The sequence below is a fragment of the Equus asinus genome, chromosome 21 (genome assembly GCF_041296235.1).
Source record: "Equus asinus isolate D_3611 breed Donkey chromosome 21, EquAss-T2T_v2, whole genome shotgun sequence".
Classification (NCBI taxonomy): domain Eukaryota; kingdom Metazoa; phylum Chordata; class Mammalia; order Perissodactyla; family Equidae; genus Equus; species Equus asinus.
In genome coordinates, this window is record NC_091810.1 from 67,888,528 (window position 1) to 67,906,912 (window position 18,385).

The following is an 18,385-nucleotide window of genomic DNA, read 5'->3' on the forward strand; positions in this document are numbered from 1 at the left end:
CTGGCCCTAAGCTAACATCTATTGCCAATATTCTTTCTTTTTCTTCTCCCCCAGCCCCCCCAGTACATAGTTGTCTATCCTACTTGTAGGTCCTTCTAGTTCTGCTGTGTGGGACACAATCTCAGCATGGCTTGATGAGCGGTGCTAGGTCAGTGCCCAGGATCCTAACCAGTGAAATCCTGGGTGCCGAAGCAGAGTGTGCAAACTTAACCACTCAGGCATGGGGCCAACCCAGAAATAGAGAATTTGAATAGACCAATCACCAGTAAGGAGATCAAAACAGTAATCAACAACCTCACAAAAAATAAAAGCTCAGGACCAGATGGCTTCTCTGGTGATTTCTACCAAATGTTCAAAGAAGGCTTAATACTATCCTTCTCAAACTCTTCCAAAAAATTGAAGAGGAGGGGAAGCTTCCTAACTCATTTTATGAGGCCAACATTACCCTGATACCAAAACCAGATAAGGACAACACAAAAAAAGAAAATTGCAGGCCATTGTTACTGATGAACATCGATGCAAAAATCCTCAACAAAATTTTAGCAAATTGAATAAAACAATACATTAAAAAGATCATACACCATGATCAAGTGGGATTTATTCCGGGGATGTGGTATGGTTCAACATCTGTAAATCAATCATGATACACCACAGTAACAAAACGAAGAATAAAAACCACATGATCATCTCAGTAGATGCAGAGAAAGCGTTTGACAAGATATAGCATCCATTATAATAAAAACTCTAAATAAAATGGGTATAGAAGGAAAATACCTCAACAGAATAAAGACCGTATATGACAAACCCATGGCTAATGTACTCAATGGAGAAAAACTGAGAACTGTCCCTTTAAGAACAGGAACCAGACAAGAATGCTCATTTTCGCCACTCTTATTTAGCATAGTATTGGAAGTCCTAGCCAGAACAACCAGGCAAGAAAAAAAAATAAAAGAGATCCAAATTGGAAAGGAAGAAGTGACACTGTCACTATTTGCAGATGACATAGTTTTATATATAGAAAATCCTAAAGAATCCACACAAAAAATTTTAGAAATAATAAGTGACTACAGTAAAGTTGCAGGATACAAAATCAACAAACAAAAATCAGTTGTGCATCTATACACTAACAACAAAATACCAGAAAGAGAAATTAAGAATACAATTCCACTTATAATTGCAACAAAAAGAATAAAATACCTAGGAATAAATTTAACCAAAGAGGCGAAAGACCTGTATATTGAAAACTATAAAACATTCTTGAAAGCAATTGAAGACGACACAAAGAAATGGAAAGATATACCGTGCTCTCCGATTGGAAGAATTAACATCATTAAAATGTCCATACTTCCTAAAGCAATCTACAGATTCAATGCAATCCCTATCAAGGTTCCAACAACATTTTTCACAGAAATAGAACAAAGAATCCTAAAATTTATTTGGAACAACAAAAGACCCTGAATAGCAAAAGGAATCCTGAGAAAAAAGAACAAAACTGGAGGTATCACACTCCCTGATTTCAAAATATACTATGAAGCTATAGTAACCAAACAGCATGGTACTGGCACAAAAGCAGACACACAGATCAATGGAACAGAATTGAGGGCCCAGAAATAAACCCACACATCTATGCACAGCTAATTTTCAACAAAGTAGCCAAGAACGTACAATGGAGGAAAGAAAGTGTCTTCAATAAATGGTTTTGGGAAAACTGGACGGCCACATGGAAAAGAATGAAAATAAATATTAGGGAAAAATGCAAATCAAAATTACAATGAGATTATCACCATGCCCATCAGAATGGCTATAATTAACAAGATAAGAAATAGCAAGTGTCGGAGAGGATGTGGAGAAAAGGGAACTCTCATACACTGCTGGTGGGAGTGCAAACTGGTGCAGCCACTATGGAAAACAGTATGGAGCTTCCTCAAAAAATAAAGAATAGAACTACTATACAATCCAGCTATTCCACTGCTGGGTATTTATTCAAAGAACATGAAAACGTGAATGTGTAAAGATACATGCACCCCTATGATCATTGCAGCATTATTCACAGTAACCAAGACTCGGAAGCAACCCATCAAGGGCCCACTATTTCTGGGCCCTCAATTCTGTTCCATTGATCTGTGTGTCTGCCCATCAAGGGCTGAATGGATAAAGAAGACGTAGTATATATCCACAATGAAATACTATTCAGCCATAAAAAAGATTAAATCCTGCCATTTGCTACAACACGGATGGACCTTGAGGGTATTAGGCTAAGTGAAGTAAGTTAAACGGAGAAAGTCAAACACTGCACGATCTCACTCATAAATAGAAGATAAAAACACCACCAAACAAACACATAAATGCAGAGATTAGATTGGTAGTTACCAGAGAGGAAGGGGTGAAGGAGAAGGGTGAAGGGGTGACCTGGCACATGTGTACGGTGATGGATGGTAATTAGTCTTTGGGTGGTGAATGTGATGTTATCTACACAGAAATCGAAATATAATGATGTACATCTGAAATTTATATAATGTTATAAACCAATGTTAATTAAATGAAAAGAATAGCAATCAGGAGAACTTGTGGTACTTATATGGGGACCTGCTGTGATGAAGACAGGGGTTGGTAGATTTTTCCATTGTTAAATACCCCCTAGAATGTCTTAGAAGGAAAAGCTTTCTGATGAGGTGCACTTAGGTTGTTGCAGGAGGAGTGAGTGCCTGGGCTCCTGACACATTTAAACTTTGATCACAGAGTCAAAAGAAAGATTCGGATACAAAAGCTGGTGAGTGGGTGAATATAAAAGCAGGAGAGAAGAACAGAGATTTCAAGCCCAGGAAATGGAGAAGATGAGATGCATCTGGTGTTTGGGATGTCCCAGATGACTGTGAATGATGAGCCTAGTCTGAGGTGTGAAGGGGCAGGTGCTTTATAAGGCTGTGGATGAGGCTCCAGACAAAGGCCAGGGCTTCCTGGCTTGGCTGTGACTTTGGGAGTTAGTGACATGCCTGTGATGGATAAAAGCTCCCTGTGGAGAGGGTCGAGAATACCATACATCTGCGCACAATTTCAAAATGCTTCTCTTCTATTGTGATTGTGTTGGAGCAACACTTGCAAGAGGTAAGGTAAGCTTTACAGGCCTTTTTGAGAAAATAGAGTAGCTGAGTGAGGAGTCCAATGCCACACAGATAGTAAATGACAGGTCAAGAGGGTCTCAACTGGAGACCACACAGCTTTTCCACCTGAAGGTTGACAGCTACAGACTGTAGCATTAACATTGCTACAGTCTTGAACATTTCCTGTTTCATTTGCTCTATCAAAGGAGAATTTTTTTATATGCTAATTTTTTTGGCATAATGTGCTACATGTTCTGTTAGCATTTTAAAATTTCTATTATAGCACATGAGTGCTTTTATGACCACAGTTCCTGAAATAAAACCTTTTCCTCTACTCTAAATATGATCACAAATGAAGAAAGAGTAATAGAAACATTACTGCTACTACCAAAATCTTCCAAATGGCCAAATAATATTAGCTTTTGTTCTCTTTAAGAATACTTCTCCACCATTTGTGTTTTTGCTGACATCTGTCCGAGTTTCTGCCATTTGTCTAAATTAACTGGAGTGAACAGGATAAGTGTATCACTCCTTTCAAAATCAATGGCATTTTTACAAAAACAAGGTAATTTCTATGTAGCATTAGAACTAAAAGTCAAAGTGTTATTTTAGATTGCAAGTTGGTCTAGGTTTATGTGTGCTAAAATTATAGTGAGCCCCTAAAAATATTGAAATACCATACTATTCCCACTAATTTTCTTCAATATGTATTAGAGGAATAGAAAGGTTATAGGAAGCCAACTAGCTTGTAAATAGTTCTTACCAGCACTTCCTATCACTTAGCCCTTTAGTATTTCCCATTTGTCAGTAGTACTGCTGGATTGAGAGGAGAGATAGGCAGATATACATATCTATGCACATATATATCTATATATGTATCAGAAGATCTCTCTGTCAGTCTATAGCGATGAACAATATAAAGTCCTTGCTTTCATGGATCTTGCATACTAGTTAAGAATGACAGACCCTAAACATATAAGTGAATTTTAAATAAATAAAAATAATTTCAGATAATGAAAGATATTAAGAATTAAGTAAATGCAATAGAAGGGTGTTGAAGAAGGGGGCAAATTTTTGATAGTATGGTTAAGAAAGATTTTTATGAAAACTCAGATCATGTCTGGTTTTATATGCCTGGTAGGAGTTTGGCCTTTATTCTTAGTATTTATCAGAAGTTTTTGTAGGATTTTAACCTTATAGGTAGTGATATCTGCTCTAGGATTTTCAAAGATCGTTTTGGCTCTGATGTGGAGAATTGTGTTTTAGAGGGAGCCATGGGAGCAGGGGTGGTTCGGGAGACTAGGCGAGTGTTCTTGGTGGCTTGGACTAGGGGGTGGTAGTGGTTGTGTTAATTACCCATCGCTGTGTAACAAATTACCATGAAACTTAGTTGCTGAAAACAACAAACATTTATTTTTCTCACCGTTTCCGAGGGTCAGGAATCCAGGAGCAGCTTAGCTGGGTGGTTCTGGCTCAGGATCTCCCACAGTTTCAGTCAAGCTGTCAGCCAGGGCTGCATCCTCTGGATCCTTGACTCAGGCTGGAGGGTCCACTTCCAAGAAGGCTCTCTCACGGGCTGGCAATTAGTTCTGGCTTTTGTCAAGAACTCAGCCTCTTATCCTCCAGGGTTTCTTTTCTATGCAGCCTCTTCAGCAGAATAGCCTGGACTGTTTTACATGGCTTAGGCAAATATTTCTTAGCTATAACGTCAAAACCATAATATGTAAAGAAAAAAATTAATAAATTGAATTTCATCGAAGTTTAAAACTTCTATTCCATGAAAAAGACAAGAGGCAGACTGGGAGAAAATATTTGCAATTCATGCATAGACAAAGAATTTGTATCCAAAACAAAAACATAAGAAAACAGGCAACCCAATGAAAAAATGGGCCAAATTTTGAAGAGGCTTCATTAAAGAAGACACAGATGGCAAATAAGTAAATGAAAAATGTTCAACACCATTAGTCGTTAGGGAAATGCAAATTAAAGCTATACGGAGCCACTACTACTTACTTATTAGAATAGTTAATTAAAAAAAAAAACCCACAGCACCAAATGCTGGTGAGGATGCAGAAACAGCTAGAATTCTCATGTATTTCTGGTAAGAAAACACTGGAAAAATTTTGGTTTGGCAGTATTTTTATAAAATTAAACATATATTTATCATATGATTTATAATCTCATTCCAAGGAATTTATCAAAAAAATTTAAAAATTATGATCACATGAAAATTTGTATGTAAATATTGTACTTACCTGGATCTCTAGTTTAATCTCGACTTGGAATGGTGGCAGTGGACATCTTTGCCTTGTTTTTGAACTCAAGGGAAAAGCATTCAGTCTTTCAGCATTAAGTGGAAAGTTAGCTGTAGGTTTTTGTAGATGACCTTTATTACATTAAGTAAATACCCAGCCATTTCTACTTTGCTGAAAGGAATAGATGTTGAATTTTGTCAAATCCTTTTTATACAAAAAAGCTGTTGAGATGAGCATATGATTTCCTTCTTTAATGTGCTGATCTGCTGAACTATATTGATTGATTTTTAAATGTTGAATCAGCCTTGTATTTCAGGTATAACTCCGACTTGGTCATTATGTATTATTCTTTCTATATATGTTTGGATTTGATTTACTCTTATTTTGTTGATTATTTTTGATGGTTATTTTCATGGGGGATATTGTTTAGTCTTCTTGTCTTGTATTGTCTTTGGCTTTGGTATCAGGGCAATGTTGGCTTGATAAAATGAGTTGGGAAGTGTCCTCTCTTCTATTTTCTGGTGGAGTTTGTGCAGAACTGGTATTTGTTCCTTAAATGGTTGGTTAGATTTGTCACCTAAATGATCTGGGCCTGATCTTTCTTTTTGACATATTGTTTCAACAAGAATTTTGGGCTTTAGAATCCAGCAACGCCACATTCGCACTTGACTCTTAATTTCTCCTTGGAGACTTTGGGCAAGCCACTTGATATTTTTGAGTCTCAGTTTCCTCATCTATAAAATGAATGGTTGTGAAGATTAAATAATGGTACACATCAGTTGTTCAACATTATATAAAACTACATTTATGTATGTTAACTTATTCAAATTTTACTAATATACTATACTACCATAATCTTTATTTTACAGATAAGAAAACTGCTACAAAGGGAGATTAAATAACTTTCCAAGGGTTACTCTGGTAGCACATGATGGAGCCAGGATTTGAATTGAGGCTCTTTGGTCCCAGAGTCCTTGGTTTTAAACACTAAGCTGCACTAACTATAGTAATACCTATTTTTCCAGGATTGCTATGAGTATTAAATTAGGCAATTCATGTAAGCAGCTAAATTTGTGCTAGTTCAAAGTTGTTATTCAGTAAATGAATATTGTTATTAAAATTGTGAATTCTTATTATTTTGAAGTCAAACTACCTTGGAATATTTTCAACCTGAGAGACATTTTAGTATAAATAAATAATCAAATACTCTATTAAAGTTTGTTGCAGTGAAATTCCATAAGCATTTGGTGCACTTTACGAAGTGACGCTCTGAGCTTCAAAACTTATTAGGAATAGCAGCTTGAATTCTTGCCCTGGCCCAGGACTGTCTTTTTGTGTAATCCGGGCAATTAAATCTCCTGAAATGTTGATACATCTGTACAATGAGGATGTGAGAATATCTGTTCCTACCACTTTGACCTAAGTTGTTGAGCAGTTTAAAAAAGAGTAGCATCTGTAGGTGATTTGAAAAGTACAGCTAGTGCTAATATTAAATATAAGTTTTGGTGTTCTAAATTAAAAATCAGAATCCTTTTGTCAATATGTAAATATTCTGAGATGATTCTAAATATCATATGTACTGTGATTTAGTACAAATAAATGCCATTTAATTCTAAGTTTTCAGATCTTCATGGTGATGGTTATTCAGGCTTACTTTATTTTTAATTTTTATTTTTTTGGCCATATGAGGTTATGACTGCCGTATGTCAAAATGTTAGATTCATTCTATTAATTTGAAATTATGAAAGATAACCTAAAAGGTGGAATCACAAGTTCAATAAGCACTTTGCCCTATATTTCAGTCAGCAAGACTTATGTTAGTTTTTTTAAATGGTAAACCTCATTATGTTAAAATATATAGCATAATGGCATATTATATGTAGGCCATGCATTAAGGCTGGGAGTGGTGTGAAAGATTGGCACATGGCGCATTTTGACAAGAGAGTGAAAAAAAGAAAAGCTTTCTATTGTGAACTGGAATGGTTATTGTGCAGAATGTCAAAAGTTTAAGGAACCATGTTAGTTCTGGAAAGTATACTAAGGTTGCTTTGTTTTGTGAATTGCAGCTGACTTTGGCCTCGCAAAGCAAAAACAAGAAAACAGTAAACTCACATCTGTTGTTGGAACAATCCTGTATTCCTGGTAAGGACAACTATTTTATGGCTCGCAACCATCATAGTTAACTGGTTTGGGCTTTGATTTCTTTTCTTGGCTTGCAAAGGAAAGACAATTTTGGAAAAAGAAGCTTATTTAATGTTTTCCTCAATTACCCGAGTAATACACATGTACAGAATTATACATCAATATGTGTGTTTAAAATGACAGTAAAAACAAATTATCTTTTCTCCAAGGTAACTCTGCCCCTCATGAGGAATACTTTTCTTACTTATACATTGAATGATCCTTAGCACATAGTAGGTGTGCAATGATTGTTGAATGAATCTGTGAATGAACTAGTAGACTTGCTACCCAACATGACACTTGTAACATTTTATTGTACCTATTGCGTATATGACTCTTTTTCTCTCTTTCTGCCTATAGACACTCAAGTGCAGAGGGAGGGGTTTTGTGTCCCAATATTTATCCCAGTACCTGGCAAATAATAGGTGCTGAATAAATTTTATTGCTTGAATGAATAAGTGATGACATATGTACTTAGACATATGTTTCCAAGGTTGGTTGCTTCTTGGATAAACGAGTATTTCTATTTTGATGAATTGAGACACTTGTAACTTCTTTAGCATACTTGGAGGGTTTCTTTTGTAATCCATTAATTGTTTTGAAGTGAGAGTCTTCTTTTGCTGATCACATATCACTTGTCTAAATCTGTTGAAATTAGCAAACAGATGTGGTAGTCAGACATAGCAGATTTCAGGGAAACTTATGAAATCTCGTTCATGAAAGGTCAGGCAATCAAGACACTTCCCTCTTCTTTTTCAATCTAGTCTATTGTTGTGCAGTTGGGGCCTAGGGATAGAATTCAGAATGACTCTTCTTGGGGGAGGGTGGAAATTATCTGTAAATAACAGCCTCATTTTAAAAATCCCTTTCATGCAAAAATGTTCAGAGAAGTGTTTTTGGAGGGTGAATTTTCAATTATTTTACTGGAAATTCCTCACATCTTTTTTCTTGAAACTAGTTTCATGAGAAGATGCAGAAATTGGTGGCCAGGATAATATTGAACCTTGAAAGCTGCAAGTTTATCTATACATTTAATCTCTTAACAATAAGGCTGACCCACCCATTTCTTGCTGCTGGAAGAATAATTTTCTTTTGTTTCACTTTGCACTCTTTTTCAGAAATAATGGAAGTTTAATAACAAAAGTATTAAGTTAATCATATATTTGTGAACAGATTTGACTGTCAAACAAAGTTACAGAACAAATAAAATAGGAACTCAAATTTCAGTTGGTTATCCTTGGTATGAGCAGTGTTATTACCAAGACTGTGAATTAAGTTTAGAATTGCTAATATGATATTATTAACTTTTTTTGTGTGTGGGAGGGTGGGTTCAGAGAATCTATAAAGTATGTAGGAAGAAATCTAAAATATGATAACTTTTGTTTTATTAGCCCAAAGACGGATTTATGTTTTCCTTTAATTTTTAAATTAGCTGAAGAGTTAGGAAAGCTGAACCTCCTAATATATTTAAGCTATTATTTCATTTAGGTAAATCATGGTTGTTGTAATAAGATGTACAGTATGTCTTATTACCACTCATCTTTCTATCAAGCCCTTTGTTCTTTTAAATTGCTTTTAAAAAAATTCCTTTCTACTCACTTCTCCCATCTCCCCTAGTTGTTAGAAATGCCCCTTGTGTCATGGGTTTTGCTGTGAACTTATATCCATGAGCCATCTTCTTAGTTTTTGATGCCTTCAGCTTAGCATGGAATTAAGAGAACCCAGTCCTAAATTACATTCCGTTACTTTCTTACATTGGGATTCTCTAGAAGAAGACCCAAAGACAAGGATTCAAGTGACAGAGTTTATTTGGGAGGTGGTCTCAGGAAACACTGATAGGGGAGTGGAGAAATGAGACAGAGAAGGGAAAGCAGCCAGTATAGGGAACATTAATGATCAGATTCATAGATTATTATCTGGGATATAGTGCAGGAGATGTTTCAGTGTTGTCCTATATGCCAAATGAAGGTTGGAGGTTTTTAGTTTTGTTTTTTTCCCCCCAGTCTTAAGTGAGAACACTTGTGATTGGCTGAGAGCTGCTCCTGGAGTGAACTCCCAGGCACTTCTGGGCTGCCTGGGGTGGGCTGGGAGAAGGCCCTTGGGCAGAAAGTCACGGGACATGGCTTACAATATGATGCCAAGGACTTGCACTGGAAATGTCAGTAGGAGGGGACCTGGCCAGGGTCTTGACATCGTTGACTAAATAATCTCTCAAGTTCTCATTGTTCCAAATTTAAGACATTTCCTAATAAATTTTTTGACTTGTCCAGTTCCTTTTGAATTTTCTATATCCTTATTTTGGGGTTTTTTCTGAGTTTGTGAATTGGATAAAAATAAATTTTTTTGTCCAATTGAACAGATATCTTTCCTAGTCCCTGCTTTGAGTCTCACACCTTCATGCCTTTTCTTGAATTGTCCCTTTAGACATCCCCAGGGTATTTCCCTTCAAATTTGTGTAATCCTTCTGATCTTCTCTGAGCCCATTATATGGACCTGGGGTGCCTGTGTCTGCCCTCCATGGTCCCCAGAGTTTGATGAGTTTGATGTTCCCATGCCATTTTGCTCTTTCCTTTGCCTCCTCAGCTATTAACTTATTTAGTGGAAGAAAGTTCTCTTTATCAACTCTTGTAGAAAGTGACTCAGAGCATTCTTTAATCTGTATCTCAGCTGCCTGATAAATGGTTTGGGGGCACGTCGCAGGACTGATTGTACTAGAACGGAAGGTCAATAAAAGTTCCTTTTCTTCATCTGATTTGAGTCATTATCAGGCAGGTCTTTGTTATCCTTCTCAGGGAAAACAATCTCCAAATACGATCCTTGGTTCGATTTTTTATCTCTATGTCTTACTCCAATTCCTGAGTTCAAAACTGCACACCATCTTTAACTGCATTTTCACTGCAGGTTTTTGAGTTTGAAGCTCTGAGAAACACTTTAGGCTACTTCCTTAGGGAACATATATTGGAGATTTCTGGATAATAGGTAAGTATGATTTAATGAAAATTGGAAACTTTGTCTAATCCTGGAATGGGAATTCTTTGAGACATTATTGTTTAGTGTAATTCCATTCATATTATGACATTAGATAATTAAAAGAAAAGCTGGTGAAGTTTTCATTGCAAGGATCCAAATAAACCTGTAGGTCAAGCCGGACAAGCAGAGACAAAGTGAGGCATGCCCGACTATTGACTGTATGTACCTCTTAGTTCTTAAGAAAGCTGTGATACACTCAAAACTCTCAAACTCTTAAATGGCTTAAGACACTTTGGTAGCTTCTAATTGCTCACAATGTAAAGACCAAGTCCTCAATATGGCTACAAGCATACAACCTTGCATGGTTTAGCCTCTGCCAAGTCATCCAGCTTTACCTCAATCCAGACTTCACTCTAGCAGTTCCTGGCTGTTTCATCTGTGCTCCCTCTCACCACAGGGCTTTTGCACATGGGCTCCCTTTGTCTGGAATACTTTTTCCACTTGTCATCTGTTTAACTCTTACTCATTCCTCACCCCTCAGCTGGAATGTAGCCTCCTCAGGCAAAACTCCCTAGATAGAGGTCATGTTTCCCCTGGTTTACACACACTCTATTCCCTTTTCCTTCACAAAGTTGAGTTTTTCATTTATTTTGTGATAGCATTCGTACACCACTGTCTCCAGCACTGAGCCCAGAATCTGGTATCATATAGACTCACCAGAACTATTTACTGTATGAGTGATCCAATACTTGCATGATCATGAACAGTACCTGAAATGGTGTCCTATAAAGAAAATGCCTCCTTTCTGCTGTAACAAAGTTTTCATCCCCTATCGCTCTCCCATTCTGCGGTTCCTTCTGATCTCCAAAATGCCCCTACATGGAATGCTCTCCTTCCAAAGAGCCGCAGAGTGGACTTGCTTCCTTCCCTCTGGTCTCTGCGTAAATGTTGCTTCTGTAGAGACATTTTCCTGATCACCTGCCCCAAATAGCAGCCTCCTTCAGACGCTATCCCTTTACCTTGCTTTGTTTTTTCATAGCACTTGCTTTTATCTGACATTATGTTGTATTCTAATTGGTTTATCATGTGTCTCTCCCACTAAAACATAAACTCCACAAGAGTAGGGCTGTTGTCTGTTTTGTTCGCTGTTGTTGCCCCAAGACCTAGAGGAGCAGACAGCCAGAATCCTAATAAATAGTTTGAGTTATTAACATGAAAACAAGTCATTCTGGTTTTCTTATTCATTTGTCTGAAAATGTCTTTTTTAAAACTTTATTGAGGAGCAAATGAGAATAATTGACAAATATAGTTGTATATATTTAAAGTCTGCAACATGATGATTTGATAGGTATATACATCGTGGGATGATTACCAAGATCAAGATAGTTAAAACACCCATCACCTCACATGCTTAACTCTTTTGTTGTTGTTGTTGTTGTAAGAATGCTTAAGATCTACTTTCAGCAACTTTTAAGTATACACGACTATATTATTCACTATAGTTACCATGCTGTACATTAAATCCTCAGAACTTCTTCTTATCTCTGAAATTGAGTATTCTGACCAACATCTTCCCCATTTCCCCCCTCCAGCCCCTGGTAACCACCATTCTGCTCTCTGTTTCTGTTCTACTCTACGTTTTCTTTTTTTTTTGGTCCTTCTCTGTCTGCTTTATTTCACTCAGCAGAATGTCCTCCAGGTTCGTCCATTTTGTTACAAGTGCCAGGATTTCCTTCTTTTTTATGGCTGAATAATATTCCATTGCATATATATACCACATTCTGTGTTTTAATGTGATTAAAAATCCACTCGCATGTCTATCATTCTTACAAGCACTAATATATCTTTGAACTTTTCTGACTTTTGCCTCAGTGAAGCCTGGAGTGAATGTTTATAGTTTGAAACAGTAAGCACCTTGGTGCCAGGATCTGTTTTATTTTTTTTCCATTTATTTGCTTTATCTTTATATCTTCCTTAGTTACCGGAACAGTGAATGATAGGATCAAGTAGGATGCTGTCATTTTTTAAAAATAAAATGTGGAACGATTATAAGTTACTGAGACAAGTATTCTTCTGTGACTGATAGTCTGGCCCTGAAGGAAACTGATAAAGAGGAATTTTCAAAAATAAGAGTATAATTGGGAAAGGAAGGTAATATTGACAGGCAGGTTTGTAGGGTCATTATTGAGAGCACAGGCTCTGGAATCAGACTATCTGGGTTTAAGTCCTAGGTCTACTGTTGAGAGTTATAAATACTGAACTTCTCTGTGCCTCAGTTCCCTCGTTGGTAATCTGGAGATATTAATAGTGCTCCCCGCCTAGGATTGTTGTGAGACTAAGCAAGGTAATGTGTGTCAAGTGCGTGGAACAGTGCCTGGCTGGCATATGGTAAGCATTCATTAGATAATAGTGGTTGTTATTTGCTGTTAGTCTAAAGTTTGAAAGGATAGTGCTCATTTGAATCTATAAATTGTATTGTGTCTAAGAATCAGAGTCACTTCTTAATAGTCTCAAGAGAGAAGAGTTCCTTCTGCTGTTCTTGTTTATAGCTCCTTCTCCCTCCCTCTCTCTATATTTGCTCCCTGGATGGCTGTTTTTGTCACTAGTAGGGTAGGATTTTTCTAGCAGCCGGGCCCAAGCAGCTGAGGAGTGTGCAAGGGAAGGAAGATACTCTTGGCGTGCTAAGACGGGGAACCTAAAGGACCAGAACTTTCCATAGTGATGCCTTGAACAGGTGGGACAGGAAGGTGCTTTTGCCTGAAATTCCTTCTATTTATGGCTTCTCCATGGCCCAGCAAGATACGATTTACCTAAATTCTAGCATCCCTCTCTGCGCCCAGCCCCCTGAGGCTCTGTAAACACACCGGCTTACACAAGAATTGTTTTATTACGTCATCAGCTTAGGTGAGGTAGGAGGGGATTTTGAGTGAACTCAGGATTTAATTGCACAAATTGAACTCTAAATACATCTTAAAGACTCAATGGAATAGATCCCATGGTCTATGAATTTAAATAGAAGCTCCTAAATAGAAACTACCAGAGAGTATATATTAATGATGCTCTACCCCATAATGTCTAGCATTGTGTTGCCAACCACGTATTTTTATTTATCAAACACTTGGATAGAGTTCACTAAGTAGCAGGCACTGTTCTAAGTGCTCTATAAATATTGAGCCATTTAATCCTGCAACCTCCTTTTAGATGGGTGTGACTATCTTAAGTAGTCATTAGGGAGGTTAGGTGATCTTGGCCAAAATCACTCAGCTAGGAAGTGGAGGAGCTGGGATTCAAATCCAGACTCCAGGACTGTGTGTTCTTAACCACTCTGCTCTGCTGCCTGCTAATTGAATAGTAAATCATTGGTAGACTGAACTTATGTGTCAAGAATCGGAAATACTGCACTGTGATTGATGTCTGCCTCAGGGATATTGTGATTTGCTCTTCAGAGTGTATCTATTCCAGGTAGTCCTTATTATACATTTATTATTTATCAAGTTTTACTTTAATTAAAAATTCTTGTTTTAAATTTTCCTAAATTTCACCGTCGTTTTCTCATTATCCAACACTTTTTAAAAATTTTAGATGCTTTAAATACTAAAGCAGACTTAATAATGTCCAGAGACACTTTCTGAATTCAAAATGAAAAGTTAGAGAGTTTCTGGAAAAGAAAAGAAAAATTCCAAGCTAGGAACACTTAGAGCTTCACATACTTTTGATGTTGTAGTGTCTTTGAAACTGCTAACACTACAGGAAGTGTATGGATGGAAAAAAAAGGCGCATTATAGAATATAATTAGGATATGCTAGTTTTCATTTTGTGTGTCTCTGGCAATGTTAAACACTTGGATTAGCCAAGTCTGAATATAGATGTATGGTGCCATGTACATTATGGATTTTTCAAAGTCTGATTTTTTCTAAACGCCCCACTAGCACAAAAAGCAAAAGAAGGAGCTGAGACTGATTTTGTTAGTGGAAGCCATCCCGTCTTTATAAACAACTAGTAATTCCAAATCACTTATCTTCCATTTCTACATCTTTTTTCCTTACCTTTTTAGACTTTATTTATTTACTTGTAATTTTATTACTATTATTATTATTATTTTGCTGAGGAAGATTCACCCTGAGCTAACATCCATTTCCAATATTCCTTTTTTTGCTTGGAAGATTTGCCCTGAGCTGACACCTGTGCCAATCTTCCTCTATTTTGTATGTGGGTCACCACCACAGCATGGCCACTGACAAGTGGTATAGGTCCATGCCCGGGACCTGAAGCCGGGCTGCTGAAGCGAGCATGCTGAACTTAATCACTAGGCCACAGGGCTGGCCCCTTTAGTCTTTATTTTTACAAGTAAACATGGGTCTGTAAACAACGGATTTCTTTCTCTATGTTTATTCTAGTTATTTGTATAGTTTGTCATTTAAAATATCTGTTATCCAAGTTGTTATATGGAATATTCCACATTTCCTGTTAGAAGGAGATGTGAGAGTGAATACAGAATGATCAGATGTCTTACTTTAACATATTTTTCTGAGGGGGATGGTTTGACCAAAAGAAATGCCCTCCTGTACTTAACACAAATTAATTTATTGAATAATTAAGAAATTAGAAGAATTATTTGATGTTGAGTATATATATATTTTGGTTATCTATTGTAACAGAGAAAATCATCCTGAAATTTAGTTACTTAATAAGAGTTTGTGTGGGTTTGCTAGGCAGTTTCTCTATTGGTTCCTCTGGGCTCATTCATATGGATGCATTCAGCTGAATTATTGGCTCAACTGGAAGGTCCAGGATGGCCTCATGTATCTGGCAGTGAGTGTTGACTCTTGGCTAGGGCTCCTTGGATCTCCTCCAGGTAGCCTTTGCTTTACACGACTGTTTTGGAGCAGCATTCCAAGAAGGCGAAAGTGGAAGCTGCAAGGTCTCTTAAGGGCTAGCCTTGGACGATATTTAACATCCCTCCTGCCACATTCTATTGGTCAAAACAAGTTCAGGCCACTCCAAATTCAAGGGATGGGCCAAGAAGTACATTTGCTTTTAGGTGGAAGGAGGTACACAGAATTTGTGGCCATATTCAGTGAACCAAAATGTAGCATTGAAAATGTAACCAAAATGGAGCAAATGTAGTTCAGTCAAAAATAAGCATAATCTCTGAAGTGGCTCCTGGAGTTAAGAGCTATGATACAAAAAAATACTCTATTTGAAACACTACCAGTTGGCACTTCAGCCCCAAATCTGCTCAGAATGAAGTGTGGCAACCTGGATCCAATCAGGAGATAGAAATGACACAGTGGGTGAAATGGGGCAAGTTTAATAAAGAATGAGTAGCTATAATAAAACAGTAGCTATCGGATATAAGGAAACTCTGTGTGGTATCTCCAGGCTGAGGGAGAGCATCCAAGGAAGGCCAGACTTGGAAGAGGTAAGGTTCAGCCCACTGGACAGCAGAGAAGTAGGCTGGATGGGCCAGGCTGGAGCTCGTCTGGAGCTGCTAGGCAAGCAGGAAGCAACCCTCTGCAGTACAGGTTGAGGAGCAGGGGATCAGCACCCCATGGAGTGGGCATCTATACTTACTAAGCTCGGAATGCATCCTGGAGAGCCAGGAGGCAGCTGGGCCCACTCCCCAGAGACTGAGACACTGGCAGCAGCCATTATTGTGACGTACTCTGCATGTGCTGACACGAGGCTGCTAGGCACCATAGCAGGAGTCTGGCTTCCATGGGGGTAGAATGCCTTTAGGGTTCAAGGGCCACAGGGTTGGAGTGAGTCCAGGCACTGCACAAGCGGTGCTTCAGAGGGTGCAGCCTGTGTGGGGGCTCTGGTTTCTGTGTTGAGGGGGCTGCAGAAAGGTGATCAGCAGCCTGAGGCTGCAGTGTTGCAGAGGGACAGTGTTCCAGGCCTGTGGCTGGGGCAGGCTCTACTGGATAGTCTTCTGCCTATACTGCGTACCCCTGGCCCATGCCAGAAAGTGCAGGAAGCCTCTTCCTCCTGCAGTGTCCCTCTAGCACCATCTACAGAGAAAGCTTAACATGATGCTCACTTTAAAGGAGAAATACTTAAAGGAATTCTGTCTTACTGAAGGGTGCTTTGGGAGCTAGGAGGCATTAAATTGATAACTGACACGCTGAGTAAGTCCAGGGTTTGGCCCAGCACACCCATGGACGGGGCACTAGTAGAATAGGGCCCACCTGCTGTGGTGTCCTCGAGGGCTTTGTTGCCTCCTACAATAGGTGTTTTATTTCTCTGTGCCTCCAGCACTGGTATGTCTCCAGACTGACTTTTGCATTGTGAAAATGAAATTTTCTTTCAGTTCAACTCTGAATATACCCAGCATATTTAGAGGAGAGCAGGAGCTACAGTTTGGCTGGGTTGGGATTTATGTTGAGATAGTGGCAGACCTGGAATTTTCCTCTTGGCATTATAGAGCCACTGAGTATCTCTCAGCCTGACAGTCATTTAATGGAAGTGCTGTTTTTCGGAAGATCTGCAGAAGGAACCAGAGAAAGGGAAGGCACGAGAGGTGAATATGTCCATCACTTTACCGTCCCTTCTGTAGATATCCCAGCACTACTTGTCAGGAGCAGATGACTTAGTCCTTTCCTACAAGGAGAATTCATTTTAATTTGGGGTGGAGAGATACATACACACGTAAGTATCAATCAAGAGTAGAAGGATCAAGGATTAGAAAACCATATGACGCTTGTATGAGCCTCCAATGGTGCACACAGAAAGTCTCCAGGAACAGCACAGAAAGCCAGGGGTAGAACAGGGACCTTCCAGTGCTGCAGAACTTGAGGGAAAGGCCCGTGGACTGCAGTGGACACTATGCTTTTCTGTGTAATGATCGTGCCATATTCTATGTACCACATAAGGATTACACGAAGTGGCATATTTTCCTCCCATTCAGACATTTAGACTGTACTTGCTTGGAAGTGAGTCTGGCTGATTGATAAAATGGTAACAGGTCAGAAGGGAAGAAAGAAAAGATAACAGTGTTGAGGGTAAACAGAGAAAGGAAAGAGTGGGGGAAATCAGAGAATTTAAACAACTAGGAAATATGAAGGCCAAATTAACATGTCAGAGGTAAGGGAATTAGAGAAACCTTTTAGTTATTTTGCAATGCTACATTCAATTTGTCTTGTTCTTAGGAATGTTGCCCCAAATGACCTTACCGATCGTGTATCTCTTTACGTCAATTTATTTCATAACTTATTTAGCTAATGTTCATACTCTACATTATTGTTAATTTTTTAAACTTAATTCCAATGATTAATTTTTCAATCTTGGCATTTCAGAATCCCATAACAATCTTAGGAGAGGCAATAGCACAATGCCAATAAAAGAAAACCTTCTTTTGAAGTACCAGAAATTGTTTTCTCTAAAATAGCAGGATAATAGTTATAAATCCAAAACTTTGAAATTGAAGCTGCCCTTTGGGGAAGGGTTTTTTTAAAAAAATACACAGAAAAACAAAACAATAAACTGTCAATCTGTGACAATATTATGGCCTACAGTAAAATGTCAAAGTAAAGATTAGAAAATGTGAACTATATGTAACTTTGATGCACGCTGGCAACACTCAACCATTTCAAAACCTTTTTCACAGAAAGGGATACTTCCAGGATCCACGTCTTTGGTGGGTTAAGTTCTGAAGATGTGTATAGATTGCCTAATTTCCTCTTAGTGCTCTGGGGTTTCGAGAAGGCCTGGTCTCGTCCCTGTAAATCATCTGCCTCTCAGTCTACCCAGCTCCCTCACCTTATTTCCTCTGAATTCATTTATTATTTTTATAACAAAGCCTGTTTCATCCATAAACTTAATAAACAGTGCCCCAAACAGCAGCAGGGAGAGAAGTAATGAGATGTCAGTGTGTTTGCC

General features: G+C 38.2%; 1 protein-coding gene across 7 annotated transcripts in view; it reads left to right on the forward strand.

Annotated features, from left to right (window-relative positions):
* The window catches only part of NEK10 (NIMA related kinase 10), a 214,473-nt gene that overhangs the window by 85,636 nt on the left and 110,452 nt on the right, over positions 1–18,385 (forward strand). For all 7 annotated transcript variants that reach the window (XM_044754603.2, XM_044754604.2, XM_014840925.3 and 4 more), the window contains one exon: positions 7,423–7,498. In XM_044754603.2, coding sequence (XP_044610538.2) covers positions 7,423–7,498 — 76 coding nt within the window. The remainder of the gene's footprint in view (positions 1–7,422; positions 7,499–18,385) is intronic.